Consider the following 21,701-nt stretch of genomic DNA (forward strand, 5'->3'; position numbering starts at 1 on the left):
TACAGAGGTGAGCTCACCAGGACAACTGTCAGACTTCACACAGCTCCCTCTGGAGACAGTACAGATGTTATGCAAATAGTTTCACACGTGCAATAGGGCTCCCCAACACCTGGAAACATGCTGATGTGGCAAGGGAGTGGAGTTCAACTTTAAGTGTGGAGCTGGAGACGGCAGGCGGTAGCTTACTTTGGCATGGAGAAACAGCTATATATATATATGTTTGTCAACCTATTCCTTTAACTTATGTGATTGAATCTGTATGAGGCGTGAAAAAAGACACATTAAGACATTTACACAAGTCATTTTATCAATGTCAAAGGTCAAATACGAAACATGTTAAAAACAAACGCTGGCCCTGAGATGAATCTCTTCGATGTGACACGGTTAAATCTTTACAGGTGCTGTGCTAGCATTGTGCTGAGCCAGCCGTCCCCGACGTTTCCTGTTTCAGGCCGCGCTGGGAGCCATCAGCCAGGTCGACCAACACCTGGACGGTCTGGGCCAGCCGACTCAACCCCTCGTCCTCCATAATAAGTTGGGGGGAACACAATGAATCCTGGGAAGGGAGAAAGAAAACAGTGAGTACCCTGGTGCCACAAAGTTTTTATTAACACATCAGCCTATACATGGCAGCTTCGTTTTGTGCCCAAATACCCAGAAACCAACCACTACTTCTTTGCTGGAATAACACTACCTGGCCACAGGTTCTGTGTCTGTCAGTTAGTTTGTGGTAATTTGACAAGATACATCTTTTTTTTTTACCAAAATAATAAAAAGCCTTTGAAGAGGACAAGCCCACAAGAAGAAATAATGCAGGCCCTGTCTGCACTTTACTTCTGACTTGCCCCTTTTACCTGGTTGGTAGTCTTAGTTGGTAGGTGTGTATTTCAACATAGAGACTGATGTTAACCTTATCTGACTCTAAAAAGAAAAGCCCTACAAAGCCCTAAATGATCAGGCACCATCATATCTTAAAAAGCTCATAGCACTCTATTACCCCACTAGAACACTGTGTTCCCAGACTGCTGGTTCCTAAAGTCTCCAAAAGTAGAACTGGAGCCTGAGCCTTCAGCTATCAAGCTCCTGTGGAACCATCCTTCAATTTCGGTCCAGGGGACAGACACCCTCTTTACTCTTAAGAGTCATCCTCTTTCATAAATCTTACACTTAGGGCTGGCTCAGGCTTGCCTTGGACCGGACTAGTTATGCTGCTGTAGGCTTAGACTGCAGGCGAACATCCCATGATACACTGAGCTCCTCTTTACCTCTCCATCTGTATGCATTCACGTCTCAGCAATGCACGTCTCTAACTCGATCTCTTCCCTGGAGGCTTTCTCGTCACGCAGGTTCCCATGGATCATGCACCTGGATTGTGGGTCATGGTTGCGCCCTGCTCCCCTGTGATTACAGCTACAGCTCCTGCCCTGCCGGACATCCACTGCAACTTTTACTGTTATTAGCTATGCTACCATTATTATTAGCTTATTAGTGCCGTACTATGGTCATATACTATCTGCTATTAATATGTTAATACATCACATACATAAATATCACATAGGCAAATACTTTGCCAGATGCACTTCATAGTTTTTCCTCGCCACTGTCGCCAAGTGCTCGCTCATGAGGGAATTGTTGGGTTTCTGTAGATAAAGATTTTGGTCTGTACCTGCTCTATATGGAAAGTGTCCTGAGGCAGCCTTGGTTGTGATTTGGCGCTATATAAATAAAACTGAATTGAATTGTTATGCCTGTTATCATCTGGATATCAAGTGAAGGCATACCACCCTTTGGTTTGAACTGTTTTAGGGAGTATGCTTGCTGATAAAGTAAGATATAATCTTTAGGTTACAGGCTGTCGGTGAAATGTAATGGATGTGACGCCTGTGCCTCTAAACTGACGTGTGAATATAAAGGCCAACCGGGCGGTGAAAGAGTTAACAAATTTATAATACATGCTCAGTGACATTCTGTAGCAAAGCATGTCATTTCAGTCTCATATACAGTGGAAATCAGAAACATCCACACACCCTGTCAAGTGCTGGAGTGTTTATTGCCTCCAGGCCTGAAATGAAAAGCTATTAAAAGATTTACTTCCACTCTCCTTTGGAACAAGCAGCCAGGCGCATTAAAATGAAAACAACCACATCTTCATTCACTGCTGTAAAATAGATGTTTAGAAATGTTTGACTGTTTAATGGAAAAGAAGGATCTCTGATCCGACTTCGAGTGAAGTTATCCAGACGACGGCATTCATGAACTCAGTAGGTCTAAATGTCGGCTAGGTATTGGATAGCATCAGTATCAACATGGTGATGATGATGATGGCTTACTCATCACCTTCACACTTGTAAAACACACATGTATCTGACCACTGTTGCTTTCAGTGTATGCCTGAAGTATAGTTACTGAAACCACAGAAAATACAACACAGATACACTTTTCTTTTCATGGAACATGATTTTACAACTGATGCACAAATAGCTATCAAATGTAAAAAGTTTCCACCATCAGATGTGTAACATCTGAACTCTGTACAGTTCTCAGCCACTCCCACACTCCACCACATGAGCTTTAGGCGATAAGAATAAACTACCTCAGTGTACATCTGGAACAGATGACTGCTGTCCTGTTCTCTGGCTCTGTGAATCACTTCAGTCCTGCTGCTCTCAGCTGTCAGAGGTCCTGAACAAACCATGCCCACGCCCTCAGCCTCAGTGTCCCCGCTGCAGCCATCCCTCCTCCACACACTTCATTTCACACAACACCTCACACCGCTGATGTTAACAGCAGGAACTGTGGCGGCTGAGAAGGCTGCGAGACTCGGCTTTAAAGACAGAGCTAAATTATCCACCAAATATTGGCCCAGCCTGACAGCACCGCTCCAGAAGATGCTGTTTCCTTGTACAATAAAAGAAAATGTGGCACAAATATGGGCTGATAAAACTCTCTCATTCCTGTCATGTCTAACTGAATAGTGTTCCACTGCAGGGGGAGAGCGAGAGACAAAGGATGAATGATGCTGCAAGCATTTTGGGCAGCGTAGGACACAACTTTGTAATATGCACCTATGCATTGCCAAAATGTGGCATCAGTTATCAGTAGAGCTTATCGCCATGGCTCCTGTCTGCCCTCTGTATTTCTCAGTATTTCTTTCACTCCATAGGTTTCTTATGAGGCCCCTCCTTGAGTTCTTGTCAACCAGTGTCCTTCTTCACATTTCTGAATATACAGTATCAACCCACACACTTCTGGAGCAGGTGCACTCCTAGTTCTTCCAGAAACACTTGCAAGACTAACTAACTACTTCTAGCGCTGCACTTGACACCGTTTAACTGCTTATTTAGTTGGTGTTGATCACAAGTCATATTTTGTCTACTGTGCTTAATAACTGATTAAATTAAGTACCTCGGGCTGTAGGAAGCTAAGTGGGAGACTGCCCCAGGGATGACTTTGTCATCTGACCTGATTGCTCAGAACATTCATATTAAACAAGCACGCAATAACTTTGAAATTGTTCCTCAATAATAATATAACCTCATTCAGAGCCGACATTGCTGCTGATGTAAACCCTGATGACCTCAGCAAAAAAAAAGATGTAACCGTGGGAAAATTCACCTGTATTACATGAACTGAGCTCTGCAAGACCGTCACTGAGTCTAACTCCTCCACCTCATGTGTTGACTCTGTACCTACAGCATTTTCAAAGCTGGTGTTTGACAGTGTTTCAAGTCATGTCCTGCAGATTGTAAATACATCTCTACAATGAGGCGTCTTCCCAGATGCCTTCAAAACAGCTGCTATAAAACCAAGACTGAAGAAACCAAGTCTAGGTAATAATGCACTCATCAAGTATAGACCAATATCCAACCTTTCATTCATCAGTAAGACGCTGGAAAAGAGTTTCAGTGCAAATTTACTTTTTTTTTTTCAAGAAAATAACACTGTGGAGGAATTTCAGTCAGGCTTTAGAAGAGACCACAGCACTGAAACTGACTAAAATAATCAGCGACCTCAGTGACTAAACTCTAATGAAAACAAGGTCTCAGCTCTTCTCTTAGATCTAAGTGCAGCGTTTGATACGATTGACCATGATATCTTAATCAATCGCCCCGAACAGTTGGTTAGTCTTTCTGACTGTGTGTTAAGGGAGAAGGTTTTACATCGGCCTTGGAGATCGTGATGACACACAACTGTACATCTGTGCTGAACCACATGATGCTGCAGCTATAGACTCCATTACTATCTTTTGTTAATAACTAAATAGATGAGCAATCATTCCTTGAGGTTAAATGAGGATGAAACCAAAGTCCTCCTAGTCAGCCCTAAGACAAAAAGAAATGCTGTTTAATAATCTGGGAAATTAACTCCCTGGATTCAATCTGAGGTTACGAGTCTTGGTATTATCCTAGACTCAGATTTAAGATTCAAGTACCACATCAACAAGGTGACGGAAATCTTTCCACCTTAAAAAACTGACAACCATTTATAAATCAAAAAGATAAGAAAAACTGATTCATGCCTTTATTTCAAGCCGACTCAATTACTGTGACACATTATTTACTGGCCTCCTGACAAAAACCACTGAGAGACTTCATCTCATTCAAAACTCTGCAGCTCGACTGTGAACCAGAACCAAAAGCAGAGAGCACATCAGTCCAGTTTCAGCTGCTCTGCACTGGCTTCCTGTGACATTCACAATTGATTTTAAGGTCCACCTCCTTGTATACAAAGCCCTTAATGGACTAGGACTGAGCTACAATGCAAATTCCCTTGTTTTCCCCACAAAGCTCTGAAACACATCACCTACAGATATCAGGGAAGCAGCTCGTGGAATAATTTTAAAATAAAACTAAAAACTGATCTTTTCAGATCAACATTTAACCACAGTAGCTATGACTGTCCTGATGCTGGCTTGAAATCTTTGCACTTTGCCACACACAATCTGCACTTTAGAAGGCATTTCTGCATTTTAGTGACCTAAAACGCTGTTTGCATGTGAACAAGAGGCCTGAACACAGAGGAAAGTTTTCATTTTGAAAATATTATTAAAAGTTATTAAAATCCATCCTCTGGAAGCCAAGAACGTCTATAAAAATGTGATGACAATCCATCCAATAGCTGCTATAGACTGATATTTCAGTCTGTACCAAAGTGGTGGAGCATCAAAGCGATCAACTGACACCGCCGTCCCTGGAGCCACTAGACTGCTAGCATGGCTAATCAAGCGTGGGAAAGACACTGCTCGAAGCTGTGTCCAGCCCTGACACCAGCAGTGGAAGTCAGGCAGCACTTCTGTTAAGTGAATCTAAAACGGTAGCTGTATAATAGCGTCTGGATCGAGTGTGCTGTATGGCCTGTAGCAGTACATGTTTAAATAGCCTCTGATTCACCAGGCCAGCTCCTGTGTCTGTCACCACCTAGCTGTATCACACGATCATTGCTCAGATATCATCTTTGGTAGTTTTTTAATGCATCCTTGTCTGGTGACTCACTGTTCTATGATGTGAAAGTCTCACACTGTATATGGTGTAGATTATTGTTCAAAGCCACCCCCAGGAAAAGATGCACCTCCACAACAAAGCACAGAGGGCAGGAGATGTGGAAATGCAACAGCAAAGTTCTGACTCTGGGCCCCTAATGAATGTCACGCTTATAGTGATGTTGTATAACTTTCATTATGCATCATCATATCTCAGATTTAGATGGCTTTTAGACAAGAAATTAGGAGCTCTACCATTATCAGCTAACACGGCATGCTATTAAATGTTTATCCTGGTAATTGTTGCATCAAATCCTAAAAAGAACGTGGATGGATTCCTGCATGACTATGATTCTCAGGGTTTTTTCTCTTTAGACAGTCAGATGGGACCCCTAGATTGTCCTAAGTGACCCCTGAAAGGACCCACAGAGGAACTCACTCACCCACAAATACTGACATTTCCCAGAACGTCTGAGAAAGATTAAATCTGCATAATCAGTGCTGCTGACTCTGTAGTGATTACTTAACTAGTGAACCAGTCTGACTAAATACATGAAATGCAGACAATGGGGAGCTCGACAATACACACTCACAGCTCCAGTGGTGTGTGTGTGAGCAGCAGACGGGCTGCAGGCTGCAAGTGATGCAGTGAGGGAAAATCAGAAAGGCGACAGCACAGTTTATCGAGTCTCCTCCGTGTGAATGGTGCATGACAAACCTACGGGCTGATTTCGGCCTTTTCTCTGACCTTGGCTCAATACACTCACCTTCTCCCACACAGGCCAGCTGGAATTTATGACGGTAAACCTGCTGTTTGGAGAGCACACAGGAGCGTTTGGAGAGGTTAAAGCACAGGGCACAGTGGATTCAGGACAGCATCAGGATATCTGCGCGCCTGCTTACAATTTTATCACACTTCATCGGTTTGAATGTGTTGTGAAAATGACTCCAAAACTAATTTAAAACCAACATGAAAGAACCAAGCTGGTAAAATCACCATGTCCTGATCTGATCTGAGAGTGGATGTGCAGGATTTTCTGCCTTCCTATCCAACTCCAGCTACTGTTGAACATCGTGTATTTAAAGAATGACTCTGATGTTGCTAAAGCTATGATGATGGGTTTTTTGTTGTCAAAAAATCTCCTGAAAAGACCAATTCATCAATATGTTAGTCTGTTTCTTCAGACTTTTAAGGGTCCTCACCCTGTGGATCTGAACCCCCCCCCTAACCGAGACTCATTCGGGACTGTGGGGAAGTTAACCAATCACACGTGCCAATCCAACCCCACTCCCACTACAACTGTGGTCTCACCAACTGTCGTGAGAGTTATTTCTGATTCCTCTGTAGCTGATGAAGAGCCATTTTTAAAGTCCCGTTTCTTCACCAGATGCTTTCTTTTAGCAATGACTAGCGTCTCTGTTAGGTTATGTTTTACTTTGTCATGTAGAATTGTGCAAATTGGATTCATTTGTACCTGAAAAAGACTCCATTTGGTCCTGCAACAATAATTTCCTAACATTAAAAAAATAGAAATGTAATGCTGTCTACAGGGGGCAGTAATGAGCAGATTCTAGTTTAATTAAAAAAAAAATCTAGTTTCAAGCTACATCAAGGTAACATTCATGTTTTCAAACTATATTTTTAGGTTTTGGAGGAGAAAATGATGAGAATTGGTGGTTAGCCTGGCAAATGTATGTTGACTTAACTTCCCCACAGAAAGAACGGTCTCCCACAAAGGAGTTGGGACAGACATTGGATCCTAAAGATTTGCTGAAGTCCATGAGATGCATTTGAAAGCACCACAAAAAAGGTAGCAAGTGAACCTTTGGTGACTGTTTTGCAGCTGCAGATACCCTGATCACTTCAAAGTTCTTGGCTGATTAAGCAAAAGCACGACAGCAGGCAAGCAGACAGACAGCACATGGTCAAAGTTCATTTTTAATAATTTCTTTACAGCGGGAGGAAAAGAACTTTACATATAGATTTATATAAACTCAAAAATGATTCTTAATAATACAAGGGTATCGTATAAATATAAAATACAACAGTATTTCTGTTCCACTAACATATTTAAGAATATAGCTTGGTCTAAGCCAGTGAATGAATTACTGTATGTTGCTTATCCAGTTTCATTTATAAAATATACATTTGAATTGAAACCGTATAAATTTCATCGTAACAGCGGGCTAATAAAAAACGGCAGCCACGGGAAGGGAGGTTTTTACAGTGGACATTCTGACCTCTAGACAACAGCAGAGATGTGGACATGGAATGGACAGTGGACTAAAATAACCAGTGTGCTGTACACCTTGAAAAAATCAAGTTATTGCTCTGTTGCAATTTCAACTGAATGGCTTTTTTAATTTGGGACCCCAAAGGGTTCATTGTTAAATAAATAATACATTGTGTAAAACATATACATGAACCAATAATAAACTATTCAAACTAATTACTATGAAATGTTGTTTCATAATTTTTAAGTTTATATTAACAGTGTTACTTGAGTTCATTTTTATCACATTGTTGACATGTATTTCAAAAGTCTCTGTGTTATTATATTATTTTCCATTTTTATTTCAAGGCCCATTTTATTCAACCAATCATGCCTCTCTTCAGCAATCAAGCTCAACAGCTGCTCCCACGCTTAGCCGCTTAGCCGGTTAGCTTCTTGTTAGCTAGAGCAACAACAATGCTAAAGTAATTTTGAGTCAACCAACTGGAGTCGAGATGCTTTTTTTTAAGCTCAACAAGGCTACACGTGGTACCAAACTAGCCGGCTAGCCAGCTATCTTGGTTAAGCCGCTAGGATTATTACTGGGCATCAAAGTGAAAAACTGGTGTTAACAGCAGCAGCTAACTGGCTAATTCAAAGTTAGCGTACCCCAGCAGTGTTTGAGTTGATGTTTCAGACAGTCTTAAACCAACAGGAGCTAGCTAACACTGCTAAGATTGCTAGATAGCTTGCTTGATAGGTAGCGTGTGTAGTATGCTAAGCTAAATAAAAGGAGAGTAAGTTATTGTGTCTGTGTACAGTGTTCATTTGCTGCAGCAGCTGGATAGTTGATGGAGAATCACTCTGGCATTGTTGCTCTAGCTAACAGGAGCTAAGTGGCTACATTCAGTAGCAGCCTTTGAGTTTGCTAGAGAGAGGCAGACGTAGCTGACCGGAGACGACGCCACGACACTATAAAAGCATCATGAAATAAACTGTCAGGAATAAATGTCATTAGGAATAACGCCATGGTGAAACAGCTTTGCACTTCAAAATAAAAATGAACTCCGATGAAACGCCATTAAGATAATGACAGGATAACAAAATAACATTTCATAATAATATTTCTTTCAGAATTATTGATTTAATATTGAACAATCTGGGGGGTCCATATATTCAGAAAATCAGTTCTGCTCAACCAAGACCAACACATAGTTTGTTGATATGTGGAAAATATCAGTCACGACTACTCACCTCTGATATTCTTACCACAGTAAATGAAAAAAAAGCCTAAACGCAACATTTTAAGTTCATTCTTAATTTAATTTCCCCCCCACGTTTTGACTTCTACCTTCCCTACTTTAAGTTCATTAGATTTCCAGTAGAGGGTTTTAGTGTCACATTATGGCGTAAATGTTGTTTCAGAGGCCTTGATAAAAAACATTAAACGACAGAATTTCCAGAGCTTTAGCAGCACGACCCCAAAAAAATCTCACCCTGAAAATTAGCTTTGAAACCCCACATCAGTCAAATAAGCATTATAGATTCCAATCTGTGTTCAGCTGCAGACATTGACCTTCTCAAGCAATAAGCCAGACACAGCGTGTGGTGGAAACAGCGCAGGCCGTTTGATGCTCTGTTCAATGTGCAGCCTCTGGGGGATCAATTATTTACCAATCCAATGATGGGAAAACTTTTAAACAATCAATGTTATTTTAACTCTGAATAATTGAATATTGATTACATCTAATTTACCAGCGTGTGTGTGTGTGTGATTTAACGCACACTCGTTGACTTCACAAAGCTTTATGAGCCTTTAAAAGTATTAACTCACATGCTTAACTAAATTGAAATTAAGAAGCCTTTTCTTTTTCACCCCAGAAACAAAAACGGAACAACAAAATCCAAAATAAATAAAAAAGTAATAATTTAATAACCTGTTTACATTTATACAAACATGAAGTCAGCTGGTCAAAGGGCCCAGTGACAACGACAACGAAAGACTTCACACACACACAACCTCCTGGAGGGGTTTGTACCGTCGGTTTGGACACGAGTCCTGGAGGGGGATCGGTGCAGCGACATCGCCCCCTGCTGCTCGCGCTCAACATAGCAGACATAAAACTAAGCAGTCTCTGCCAGTGGTCTTAGTCAATGTTCAGTAAGAGGCACTGTATCATTAGACTCACTGTCACATTGTAGTGTCAGAAATCACATCACTTAACATCCAGGTTCCACACTTAACTAACTTGCATCTGTCTCAAGGCTAAAAATCACATTCACAGTTCAGTCTTGGGTTTCTTGAACAGCTTCTCTCTCAGGATGAGTAGTCCGCCTACAAACAGGCAGATTGGAGTTTGAATATTTCTCAGAGGTAGAGCTGCTCTGAACGCAGAAATACTCTCAAGAATAAAACTTGATAAGCAGAGCGAAAGAACCACAGTGTTTCTGGCTGAGTGACGCTGAGAAATAAGCACAAAAAAAACTCCTGAGATTTATCGCTGCTTCCAAATTCCATACTTAACACCGAAGAACATACAGTACGTGCTAATGTGATAGAAGCTAGTCTGTTTGTTGTGAACATCCATCACAGTTTGCACAGAGATAAAAGGAGGAGTGAATATTCCATGTACAATTATCAGGTGGCCAGAAACACACCTCCAAATGAATGCTAATGCTGTTCATAAGGTGATATGTCAAATGTTGTGTTTACAGCTTGTTGCACGGCCCCAAAGTGGTCAAAAACAAAAATCAATTAAATTCAGCTTTCATAAGTTTAACTACGCTTCCATAAGCATTTGATGGCTACCCTGCATATCCTGCATTTAGAGCGCTAGTTGTGCACATCCCCATAAATGAACACTAAGAGAATTCGATGGTTAAGCTCAGCAGCAGGCTATAAACAAACAGCAACACTGGAGAAATGTTTTGAGAGGACACTCACAGAGCTTGTTCCTGCATGCCGTTTTTTCTGCCGTGCTCTTAGTATTATCAATACAGTGACCGCAGGTGTCACTATATGTAGAAGGACTGACTGGGCCCTGATCTGCTCCCTAGTGGCTGCAATGTGAATCTATCATATGCAATCGGAGTACGCAGGTAAGTGCATGAAAATATAGCTTGTGTCGCAGCTGTTTGTCTACAAGTGCACGAATACAAGGTCGCTGGGATTCAACTGAGGTTCCTTTGCTCCGCCCATTCATGTCTCAACCAGTGAGAGTGTTTCTGCCTGTGGAGAAGCTCTGCCTGAGACGGAAAACTCCCATCTCCTCCAAATGTGCTGTGCATTCTAGAGCGGAGGGTAAACGAGGATAAGGCATTTCTATGTTTATCTGCTCTCATACAGTGTAGTGCTTTCTATTCGTCTAAGTGTCTACATGAAGAGCTGTCACTTCAGTGCGCTGTAGTGTATTCTGTTTGTTTCTTAAAGGTGCTCTGCCGTATGCTCTTTATGGCTCTAACGTCCAACCAGTGCAGCTGTGGAGACTCAACACACACTTTTAGGGTCTCATGACATCTGTTTACAGCCGTGGAGGGTATGCATACTGAATAGCACACACACACACACACACACACACACACACACACACACAGACACTGCAGAGTATTGTCTGAGATGACAACTGTGGCAGCAGCTGTGTATGCTGGCCTTAAACTCGACAAAGTGAGTGTGTGTTCAGTACGTTTGTGAGCAGGTCAACAGTCATGTGAGTGTGTCAGCACTGTGTTGTGTTGCTCCTCTAGGTGAGCAGGTAGCAGTAGAGGACGTAGAGCAGCGCCATGGCCGCACAGTAGAAGAGCAGGAAATCTGTGGACAGCAGCGAGGAGGAGGAGAACGATGACGACGAAGGTGAGGAGTGGCGGGCGGACTGGTCCTCCGCCGTCCCCCCCTCCTCCACGGCCAGCAGGGCCATCACACAGCGCAGCACAGCGGGTGGCTTATACAGAAGCACATCAGAGCACACACACAAGTCCGCCTGGACAGGACGCGCGCGCGCAGACACACACACACACACACGCACACAGGAGGAAAATACAAGTAGTTGCATTGTTAAAACTAGGAGACAAGAGAAGGAAAAAAACAGAGAGTAGAATTACACAAAGCAGAGTTAGGGTTAGACTGATAAATGCGCCAAATGTTGGCACTTGATTGAAAATGTGAATCAATTTAGGACATAATATAGGCAAAGACCTCATCAGTCCAACCCTGACAGCAATAATGTAGCAACACGACTGAGCTTAAAGCACATGGAAAATTCAACAAACTGCTTTTCTAACATTGTGTTATTGGGGTGCTGTTACCAAACAGCGACGTTACATTCGGACATATGGGAGCATGAGCTGCACTGAAAGGGCATGAAGTGAGGATCATAATGAGACCTTACCTCAGGGACTCCCAGCTTGCGACAAGCAGCAATGAAGTTTTCCACGTTGAGTCGACACTTGGCTGAGCTCAGTTTTGGCTGAAAATAATAACAGACAACATCATTTAGTGTGGAAACGTACAGGACACTGAACATGTATGTGAGCTGTCACTGACATTCATTAGTAACTGCTCTTTATTTGACCATTACTTGAATACTGGCTTTTAGTCAAGAATTTACTGTATGTTGAAATGTACTGGTATCATTTCACATTATGTTCCAGGGATTTATGTGCACAAACTAATCATCTGAGATGAAGAATTTTGAGAGCATGATTCATTCACTTGTGCACACAAAATTTTTCTCCATAACGCTTATACATGTAGAATATGTACATTTTGCTGAACCATGACTACTGCGGGATGAAGACACATTGAACTTCCCAACATTCTCTTCACTCAGTCACTGTAAAGATGTTTTAGAGATCTGCAAAAATGTTGTGTTGCAGGAACAAAAGTAGTGAAGAATCAGAAACTCAGTAAACTGACTGAGTAATGTGATTTACACAGCAGTATCTATTTAATCTAAAGTTTGCTAACGGTAGCTAACATTAGCTTCTGATCAAACTAGACAAAGTAAGGCTTGGCCAAACCCCTGAGTGTATTGAACAAGACAAACTTGTGTTTTATTGCTTGCGATTTTGACTTTTCATTTGTAAGAGCGTGTTAGTTCTTTTAATACTACAGACACCTAAACAAAAACTGAATTATCCAATAAACAAGAACACGGGTGATCATTCTCATGAGAGGAAAGCGATCACTCAGAGGCAGAAAGTGCAGGATTTGGCAGTTCATCAGACTCACCACTGCTGGGGAGGGAATGTGGATCATTGACACAGAGCGCGGTCGGATCTGATTCACCAGCTGGCAGAGGACGGTGCCACTGGACAAGGCGTCGCCAAGATCCTCCGGTAGAGTGATCTTCAGCCGAGACTCCAGAGTCTGAGGAGGGAGACGGAGAGAGAGAATTATGGCAGATCTTTATTCTTGTCAGCATTAAAAAGCTTCTTAAAGCACCACAAGACACCAACTATACCGAGATTATCATAATCATGTTTGGCATATGTTAATTGTAAGCATCTTACTTAGTCAATGAAGTGAGAAGAATATACAGAATATACTGTATGTGGGATACTGTCACAGTGCTATACAATTAAAGGATTGAAAGAGAATCTCAGACTGCTTTACATGAGCAAAGAAAAGAACTAGACTGATATTTAAAAACAATGATAAATCCATTACGACAGAATAAAATGAAAATTTCCAATGAGATAAAATGAAGTTAAATGTGTAAAATGAAATAAAACGCAGTTACTGTGCAGATACAGTAAGAAGCTGTAAGCTGCCTGAGCGCAACAAGGGAAACAATCAAAGGTGCAGGAGAACAGCTTTTAAGCTTTTAACGTGGCACGTTTGAGATCATCAGGAAGTTGGTTCCACCTGTTTGCAGCATAGCGGCTAAAAGCAGCTTCACCCTGTTTGTTTCCGACTGGAGGTTCTACCAGCTGACTGCTTCCTAAAGATCTACGAGGCCCTACTGGGTTTATATTCTTCAAGGGGATCAGAAATGTGGCTTGATCCGAGATTACCGAGTGATTTATAAACTAGCAAAATCACTTTTTAATCTATTCTATAAGTAACAGGAAGCCGGTGTAAAGATACCAGAGCAGGAGTAAGCTGCTCAGTTCTCTCGGCTCTTTGAATGCAGCGTTCTGAATAAGCTGAAGCCGTCTGGACAGGAGACCGCTAATTCTTGCTATTTGTTGGAGATGATAAAATGCTGATTCAGTTTTTGCTCTGATGCTGAAGCTCAGGTCTTAATCTATTAATCCACCAAGATAACTTTCATTATTTCCTCCTTGTTGCCAAATACAATGATTCTGTTTTGTCTGTATTTAATTGAAGGAAATTTAAGACTAAATAAATATGAATGTTTAGCTGCGATAAGTAATGTTATTATTATATGATTGGACCATGAGGGAGCGTGTACAGGTTGAATGACAGTGGCCAAAAAATGTAACCCTGGAAGACTCCGCTCAGATTTCTGGTCACAATAGTGGCAACAACATAGACTCTGCCTTCAAGTTATGATCTGAACCAAGTGAAAACTGTACCAGATAATGCCAACCACTTCTCCAGTCTGAGAAGAAGCACTTGATCCACAGTAATAAGACATAATAATGAAGATATCCATGCATTTTTAAGAAATCTCATCAGAATCCCTTCACATTAAGGTCTATTGTTACCTTACAAGAAATGCAAACGTATATCATATTCAATGACTGAAACAGAATGTGTATGTTGTGGTTTACCTTGCGTAGTTGTGTGATGTCTGGCCTCTCCTCTTTAGGAGAACGCAGCATGGTGCGAGACTCGCTTCTGCCAGACTCGCCAAGAGTGAAGATTGATGCTGTCAGAAAGACAGTAATCAGTGTTGGAACATTACTGAAGCATTGACTCAAGACGTGAAGTGCGTGTGTTGTGTTGTTTGTGTACCTGTGGGTTTGACGTTGCTACGGGAGGAGGTGCGGAACAGGAAGCTGTTGGGCTTCTGGGCCTGGCCAGGTGGAGGGGACGTCTTCGGGGAGGATGGGACATCTGACACAAACATTCAGGTCAGTGTTACATGTGTATTATGTAAGACACAGTCACATCACACACTCTCTTCCACAATATCAACTTCCCACAGGAAACTGAGGCTCTGTTTGAATCAGGTATCATCAGTTTCAACCTTTAAGCCAACATGGGCAAAAGTCCCTAAAGTGCTCAGAAAAAAATGAAAATTTGAACATTTCTAGAACTTCTGGGCAAAATCCATCTTTGAAGATGATTGTGTGGTATGTTGGTATGCACGCAGCTGTGGCCGTGGTGTAACATCTCTTCATAATACCGCAGCTATAGCAGCTCATGTGCAGCCGTGTGTGTAGTTGTAGTACCTGTTCTGCTGCTGGAGCGATGGAGGAACGTTGAAGGAGACACTGTGCTCATCTGGTCAGCACTCTAACAAAAACAGGAACACATTTCACATTTTCAGTAATGGAGTCGACGGTGCAGCTGTGCACCTCTCAGCTCTGTTTACTGGAGGATGAAGGGGCACTACTCACTGCACATCGCTGCCGGAGGCCCGAGTGGGAGTTGCTGTTCTCTGGAGATGCACCACTAGGGGGAGACAGATACCAAACTTTGATCACTACAGAAACCAACACTTTCCACACCCTCAAGCTTCCATCCATTTGTAATTGATCAAGGATAAGCAAGAAGGACTGGATGGAAAAGAGTATAAAAGAGACAAAGTTGCTCAGTCAATGTGTGTCTCTGCTGTTCCTTAGCTGTGTTATAGGTGGCCTTACTTACGCAGAACTACTTCCTGTCTGTGGTGCAGTGGCTACAAGACTTCCTGTTTTGCTGGATGACTTCAGAAAACTGCAAAATTAGAGTTTTGACATAGGCAGCATATAATTAGATTTGAGACAGACAGAAGGGAGTAGCCTCAAAGAGTTGATTCTTACTGAATGTGTGGGACACAAACTGCTATACACAAGGTCATGTTCACACTGTGTTCCAGTGATGGGGGGAAAACTCATGCTGCTAATGTCATGTGATCTCTGTGTCCAATCCATTCACACACTTCAGCCCTTTTCTAAGAAGGCATCAAATGCTCCTTCACTGTCAGCAGTAAACTCTGGGGTGGGAAGCTTTCAACTCCTCATTACAAACAAATCAGTGCAGTTGAACCACCTCAGGTTTGATTTTAAAATGTTTACATTAAGAAATATATAAGTGAGTGCTTACCTGGCTTTTTCTCTCTGCTGCTGCAGACGCTCTCTCTCCTGCCAGATTGACAAGGTGCCCGGCCTCCTCCGCTCCTCCAGGGTGGGGCTCGAGGGGGACAGGGGAGAGGAGGAGGTCGATGATGGGGGGCTCACCTCCACATGGAGGCTGGACCTGGAAAGGAGAATTAGAAAATGCAAAAGAGGCAAATCAAAATCTGAATATTTCTAAATACTTTGCTATTTTTATGCATTTTTCCACATTTTTTTTTCCCTTTACTGCCGACCACAGTGCTGCCCACTCCACTGCTGGCCCCAGGAAGGAGTTCAGATATAATGAGATACAGTATAAACCTTCTGAAGCGGTTGTGCCAATTAGCATTGAAGTGCCACCAAATTTTCCAGGTTACTTTGGAGTGAATGATTGGACTGACAGCAAGAAGTCCAATCAAAGCCTCCAACCCAATTACCCATCATTACAGCAGGCTGATTTTTTTTTTCTTGTTTTTTTTTTTTTTTTTTGTCCGTCTGATGTATGTGTCTGACATAATTCTAAAGAGCAAGTGCAAGACTTAAAAATAAAGCATCCGGCCACGAGACAAACCTCCAGCCTTAGGTTTTACAAGGCAAAACAAAAAAAAAAATTGGTTAGATTAATGAAGACTTAATTCAATTAGATAAACAGAAGCTTCTACTACAGAGCTAACACAGGGCCAAGTTCGCAGTCAATCTGTCAATCTCAGTCATGCCTATTCTTATTAGAGGGGAGCAGGGGCTCATTAGGGTGTAGACCTTTCATTGCACAAAATGGTAAGAAAAGGAGCCCAGCTTGTCGCAGGCAACAGAAAACCAAGTGTACCAGCCAAATGAAGTAAAAAGTCATCAGACTGGGCACACACACACACAACACACACACGGTTGATAGCACAACCAGATCACAAGTTAGCGTAGGTTATGTGTATTGGGGGCCAACCATTTGACCTCCACGACTTTGAAAATAGAGTCTGTCTATGTTGTACAAAATCTCAAACAATCCATCTGCTGAGTTGTATGCAGGTCAATCCAAATCTACTCTGAACTAAAGTGGATTCAGGTTCCAGGCAGTTTACCTACAGATGAGAGCAGATGAAAGCTGGAACGTAAAATAAAAGAGCAGGAAAATAAAGCCGCGTCTATTGAAGCGATCTGACAGACTGGCACCTTCATTCTGACGGCTGGTTTGTGTAGAATCATTTTATCAGTCGAATGTAAAAGTCTGTTAGGAAACTGTGCTGAGTTTCCATTTTAAGCTTCTGTATTCTATTTTGAGAAGCCCCAAAGGAAGTGTTGGAAGCCAAGATTTGGAACATCCGTTTGTTCAAGCTACAACATGATTGTTAAGTGTTTGTAGAGGAGATACAGGACTGTGCAACAGCTACACTAAAACTTCCTTAGTTAGAAGAAACAGAGTGGCAGCCCAGTGACCGGCTTGAACATTGAATGAATGTTAGTAATTTGGCTTGAATACGGTTAATAAAAATCAAAGCCTCAGAACCAAAGAGCTGCTTGTTGCTCCAGAGGCTGAGAACAATGGCCTTGCACCACATATTAATATGTAGCCAATGGACTGCTGGGACACTAACTCCCAACAATGTAGTTATCTTGGTTACAGAACAACAGAGCAGCATGATAAAAGCTGCCTGCTGGGCTTCAGCACAAACAGGGCGTGAATGTGGCTGCCGCTGCCGATGACACCATGGAAAGGAAAGATACAACACATGTACAAAGCTTTAACAGAGGAGCCTGTGACACCATCCACTATGTGACAGGAGTCAGCAGCTACAAAGCAAATGTGTAGCTCTATGCTTATCAAAGAAATTCTAGCAATGCCTGATAATATGACTGCCATTTAGTTCCACTTCATTCCTTCTGACTGATTTCATGCTCATGTCAGCCAGTTTCTGTTTGGGAGCGTGGTTACTTTGCTGCTAACTCGCCAGGATTACATTACATTAAGACCAATAAGATCTATAAGTATCTCGTCCATCCTCTCTGTATTTCTGTTACAACTTCTCATGGGTGTCGCTGTTTTTCCAGCTGTGGTGCACATAAAGGACGTCCTCATTTTATACTTGTGTACAGTTTTTCTAACTGGGGAAACAGTGATCAATGGCTGCGCTCCATTTGGCTGTGCTGGTGTGCTGTTCGTTACGTGGCAGCATGGGCGGGGAAACCTGGCGAACCTGAATGCAAGCAGCATACTGTATGAGGCAGCAGGTACGACACTGAATCCCTGTCAGCTGATAATCAAACAGCAGCAGGTGGTGGAGATGCTGTAGACGACTTTAATTTCATATTTTGGCAAAGGCACTATAGCACATTTTCTATTGTGATTAAGCCACAACACACTGTGCGAAAGTATCCAACCCACTTGGACCTTTCCACATTTTGCAGTGTTACAACTTGGAATTCAAAATGATTTTTTTCAGCTCTTTACCATGTGATGAATACACCATGCACAGTGCTTTGAAGGTGCAAAATACTTGCAACACAAACAATAATTGAGACAAAAAACAGATATTTGTTGGATGCATAAGTAATCACACCTGACTGCTTGGTAGAACCACCTTTTGCTGCCATTACAGCAGCAGGTCTATTGAGGTATGTCTCTTCAAAGACTGTCATCTTTGCCCGCACTTCTTGGCAAAATAGCTCAAAGCTCAGTCAGATTGGATGGATACCATCTGTAAAGAGTAATTTTCCAGTCTTGCTGATGGAAGGCATCCAGGATGACACTGTGATGGTGTGAACAAGGTGATGTGCGGTGTTGAGTTTCCACCACACACAGCGTTTTGCACATTTGCTATGTCTCCAACATGGCTTGTGGCAAACTCCTTATGGCTTTCTTTCAGCTATGGCTTTGGATTTATGGAGTGCACGACAGATAGATTCTCCATCTTGAGCAGTGGATCTTTCCAGCTAATCCAGAGTTACCAGAGTTGTCTTGGTTGATTCTCAGATTAATGCTCTCATTGCTCTATTCGTCGGTTTAGGTGGGTGGCCTCCTCTTGGTAGATCTGCTGTTTTGCAGCATTCATTCCGTTTTCTAATGATGAATTAAATGGTGCTCCATGAGATATCCAAATTCAATTTTTTTCATAACCTAACCCTGGTTGGTACTTCTCCACAACTTTATCCCTGACCTGTTTGATGAGTTCCTTGGTCTTCATGAAGCTGTTTTTAAGTAATGTTCTATAACAAGCTCTGAGGCCTTCACAGAACAGCTGGATTTATGTTGAGATTAATTTGCACATGGTTGGACTCTATTTAACCATTTCCAGTGGCATGCAAAAGGTCACAATTATCGTTAGGAGACCAGGTGATGCAAATTTCAAAGCTCTGTAAATACTGTGACTGCTCAAACCCTGACCCAACAATCAGCAGACATGGCCTTTACTCGCTTAGCTGTTCACACTAACCGAAGTTTTTATCATGGGGACCCAAACTTTTACATATTGTTGTGTGCAACTTCTGGTGGCAACTGGTTGCCCCCGATCATGGGCTTCAAAGCCAAGAAGGTGAAGGTGAAAACTTTTTAGATTTTCATTAGTAAATAATTTTGAAAACAATATAATCCCCTTGACTATACTGTGTTGGGCACTGGTACTGTGCATGCATTAAGGTGTTATGACACAGTGACAGAATCTATGGTGTAATATATGGATTATATATATGGATTCCCTCATATTTGAGAAGCTCGAACCAGAGAATATGTATTTTTTTCTTGATAAGTGATATAAATTATTCATAAGCTAGTAATCGATTAATTGTTTCAGTACTATACAATACCTCGACTCCACTGGTACATTGTTGCGCTTGACATTTTTGCTTTATGTGAGCTTTCAAAAGACACATGGACATGTTGAAGCAATGTAACAAATGTAAAGACTGGGTGAGACAGCGAGTCAAGGCTGTTAACTTTCCAAGATAACAGCACCCTGAAGCACTCAACATGCAGATTTTGAGGGGCAGTGAGTGACTAACACTGTAAGTAATGAAAAGTGCAGTCTATTGACTTTTCCCAGCTCTTCAAACAGCCTCTAAAGTGACCTTGTAAAACAAGGAAGGAAAGAAGGAGAGAAAAAGTGATAAAACTTTGCCTGACTTCGTCACTTACAGCAACTGAGTACACAGTTTCTAACCAGAGAAACCAACACACTGCTGAGTGGAGACGAAGAACAGTCACACAAACAGGATGAGTAGAATTAAAGGCGATATGTAAATGCTTTTCAAATGTACTGGAATACCTCGCACAAGAACTGTAAACAAATGAGTAGAGCTCACTACTAGCGTGAAACACCAGTGGTGTTAAAGAAAACTTCCCATAAACCCTTTTGTTTTTCGTCCTTTCGTCTTGAAAAGGAATAACAAATTGGCAGTAATATTTTTCAATCATCTTTTACTCCTTCCATCCTGAAGACCAGTGCCGCTGACACACAATATTCCTATTTCAATATTATTGCTTTATGAATAAGTGCACCCAGTCTAATGATCTGAGCCCTAATAGCAACACAATATTTCCAAACCCTATGCAACAGCGGTGTAGCTCCATTAGGGATGGGTGTGGTCACAATGCTACACCTTGTTGTGGGTGTGGTTCTATAGACATATACCTTGAACCTTGTATTTTAAATAGTATGTTTTGCAAGACTTACCTGCGTACTGTTGATTCCTGGGTTTGAGGTGGTGAAGAGTTCTTCTGCTGCTCCTGGAAATCAATGACACAATCAATAACCTCCCTGTTCTAAATTACATACAAGGCAAGACGTTGTGCTGATCGGTCGGTGAACGACTGGTACCAGAGGAGCTGCTGTGAGAGGAGGCGTGGGTGGGTCCATCCTGATCTCCCCCTCCTCTTCCTCTGTCACACTGCTGTCAATGAAGTCCACGTGTTCAGCCTCTCCGTTTACTGCAAAGAGAAGATTTTCTGTCAATGTGCAACAAATTTGCTGTTTCAGAAATGTTTTGGCTGGACAAACATGCACTTATGTTTTCTATTATTACATGAAAAACAGAGCAGGTGTGTCCTTCCCCACCTTTGTTAGCTTCCAGAGGAGATCCATCCTCTTCCTCCTCCTCCTCCTCCAGGTTCCTCTGGTCTCTGCTGACCTCAGCCATTCGGAGGGAACGCTCTGAGAAGTCATCTGCTGACTGGACACACAGATAGTCCTTGAGTCATTGATCTTTGGCCTATTAATAACACTATAGGTAGGAGGGCTGTATTTGTACTGTTGTTGTATTTGTACATGTTGCTTTGTTTTCACCCACCATATATTTTTTCAATGTGTATCATGTAAGTTCAACAACATTAAAGTGGTCGCTTACATTATTCAGCTTTCTGGTCAGACAGATGCAAACTTTAACACCTCATCACTCTAGAAAGTCTCCATCATTTCTGTGCTGATTGTCACTTGAGGATGTCCTAAACATGTCTATTTATACCTCAACCCTGATATTTAAATGAAGCAGGAGTAGATTTACACCTTGATGCTACACACTACTGATCAGCATGTAGTCAGGACATATGTGAAATGACTCTGTGTGTGTATGTCCCTAGTTTTACCTCATTCCCAGACCACCGTTTGCTGCCGCTGTCCACACTGTTGAAGCCAGAGTCCAGCCCTCCAAACTGACCTGTGAACAGCTCCTGGTCTGACAGACTGCAGGGAAACATGCAGAGCACATGTTGGGATAAGTTAAATGCACACACATAAGGGATAATGCCTCATCAGGTGTTCATTATCAGGAATTAATTCATAATGAATTGATTAGTTCTT

At 42.0% G+C, this 21,701-nt stretch overlaps 1 protein-coding gene across 3 annotated transcripts in view; it reads right to left on the reverse strand.

Moving 5' to 3' along the window:
* Window positions 1–285: 285 nt before the first annotated feature.
* lrch4 (leucine-rich repeats and calponin homology (CH) domain containing 4) overlaps window positions 286–21,701 on the reverse strand; it is a 50,117-nt gene continuing 28,701 nt past the window's right edge. For 2 of the 3 annotated variants that reach the window (XM_041964520.1, XM_041964522.1), the window contains 13 exons: window positions 21,488–21,584; window positions 20,961–21,075; window positions 20,724–20,833; window positions 20,580–20,632; window positions 15,908–16,060; window positions 15,470–15,538; window positions 15,220–15,274; window positions 15,052–15,115; window positions 14,612–14,713; window positions 14,428–14,525; window positions 12,920–13,057; window positions 12,078–12,155; window positions 414–11,669 (listed from right to left, as the gene is read on the reverse strand). In XM_041964520.1, the coding sequence (XP_041820454.1) occupies window positions 11,433–11,669; window positions 12,078–12,155; window positions 12,920–13,057; window positions 14,428–14,525; window positions 14,612–14,713; window positions 15,052–15,115; window positions 15,220–15,274; window positions 15,470–15,538; window positions 15,908–16,060; window positions 20,580–20,632; window positions 20,724–20,833; window positions 20,961–21,075; window positions 21,488–21,584 (1,369 nt within the window). In that variant the 3' untranslated portion in view covers window positions 414–11,432. Of the gene's footprint in view, window positions 11,670–12,077; window positions 12,156–12,919; window positions 13,058–14,427; window positions 14,526–14,611; window positions 14,714–15,051; window positions 15,116–15,219; window positions 15,275–15,469; window positions 15,539–15,907; window positions 16,061–20,579; window positions 20,633–20,723; window positions 20,834–20,960; window positions 21,076–21,487; window positions 21,585–21,701 lie in introns of all 3 variants that reach the window. The other variant, XM_041964521.1, reaches the window with a different exon arrangement.

This window comes from Chelmon rostratus, chromosome 23 (genome assembly GCF_017976325.1).
Source record: "Chelmon rostratus isolate fCheRos1 chromosome 23, fCheRos1.pri, whole genome shotgun sequence".
NCBI classification, from domain to species: Eukaryota; Metazoa; Chordata; class Actinopteri; order Chaetodontiformes; family Chaetodontidae; genus Chelmon; species Chelmon rostratus.